The 1059-nt window shown below is 28.0% G+C and overlaps 1 protein-coding gene across 10 annotated transcripts in view; it reads left to right on the forward strand.

Moving 5' to 3' along the window:
- LOC108975120 (voltage-dependent calcium channel type D subunit alpha-1) overlaps nucleotides 1–532 on the forward strand; it is a 55764-nt gene extending 55232 nt beyond the window's left edge. For 9 of the 10 annotated variants that reach the window (XM_018943416.1, XM_018943417.1, XM_018943412.1 and 6 more), the window contains one exon: nucleotides 123–532. In XM_018943416.1, coding sequence (XP_018798961.1) covers nucleotides 123–278 — 156 coding nt within the window. In that variant the 3' untranslated portion in view covers nucleotides 279–532. The remainder of the gene's footprint in view (nucleotides 1–122) is intronic. The other variant, XR_001993844.1, reaches the window with a different exon arrangement.
- Nucleotides 533–1059: the final 527 nt, after the last annotated feature.

Below are 1059 nucleotides of genomic sequence, written 5' to 3' on the forward strand. Positions count from 1 at the left end.
CCATAGAGCAAAAGTATTAATACACTCATTATACGACAATACGAATGCAACAATTCTATTTGGTACTAAATAGATTGAGTTGGTTTAAACCAGCTAAAAATATATATATTATATTTATGCAGGTACTAGTTGCAGAAGGTCTAGGAAAATATTGCGATTCAGAATTCGTTGGTCAAGCAACTCGTGAAATGCAAGAGGCTTTAGATATGACGCTGGAGGAGATGAATTTAGCTGCTAAGAAATTACTAGCAAACGAACAAAGTACTGGACGGAAATAATTTGAATAAATGTTAGGTTTCACAAATCTTAGCTAAGTACGAATTACTTAAGTATCACCTAAACGAAATTTATAGGAAAATAAAACAACCAACAATGTACGATGCTTAAATTCGCGAAAATCGTATAGTTCATCGTCAAAACGAAAACCTATAAAAATAATACGTATAGATTAAATGACAATTGTTGCCCATAGTAAAGCCAAATATATACATTAATATCTATATTTATTTATATGTATAGATGTTAAATTTTTTTTTAGTTAAAGTTTGTATATTATGTTTGAACGATGCGAATGTTGAAGTCATCGATAGATATAAGGGATGATATTATAATTTTTAGAAGTATTAAGATAATATCTTATTTATATATAAAAACCACACCATACTGATAAATATCTTTGGTAAAAGTAAATATATCGAAAGAGTTTGCACAATAATTACCCATAAAAATATCATCACAACGTGCCCATTATATAAATACTATGTACATATATACGTTGATGTTGGCCATATTTTTTCTACAGATTTAGGCAAATTAGATATGTACATATATGGACATACAGTGTCGGACAAAACTCATTGGACTAAATCGGGTCTCAGGCATATTCTGTCATAACTTTTTACATAGATGCATTAGAAGAATAATTTTTTTTTGCAAAATAAAGACCGCATATTCTATATTAAGGTACACTACAATTTTATTTTTCAACTTTTATGTAAAATTTGTAAATTGTAACAAAAATAAAAAAACACATCTTTTAGGCATAGATGAAATTAAGGT

The sequence above is a fragment of the Bactrocera latifrons genome, unplaced genomic scaffold (genome assembly GCF_001853355.1).
Source record: "Bactrocera latifrons isolate USDA-ARS-PBARC rearing strain unplaced genomic scaffold, ASM185335v1 scaffold_613, whole genome shotgun sequence".
Classification (NCBI taxonomy): domain Eukaryota; kingdom Metazoa; phylum Arthropoda; class Insecta; order Diptera; family Tephritidae; genus Bactrocera; species Bactrocera latifrons.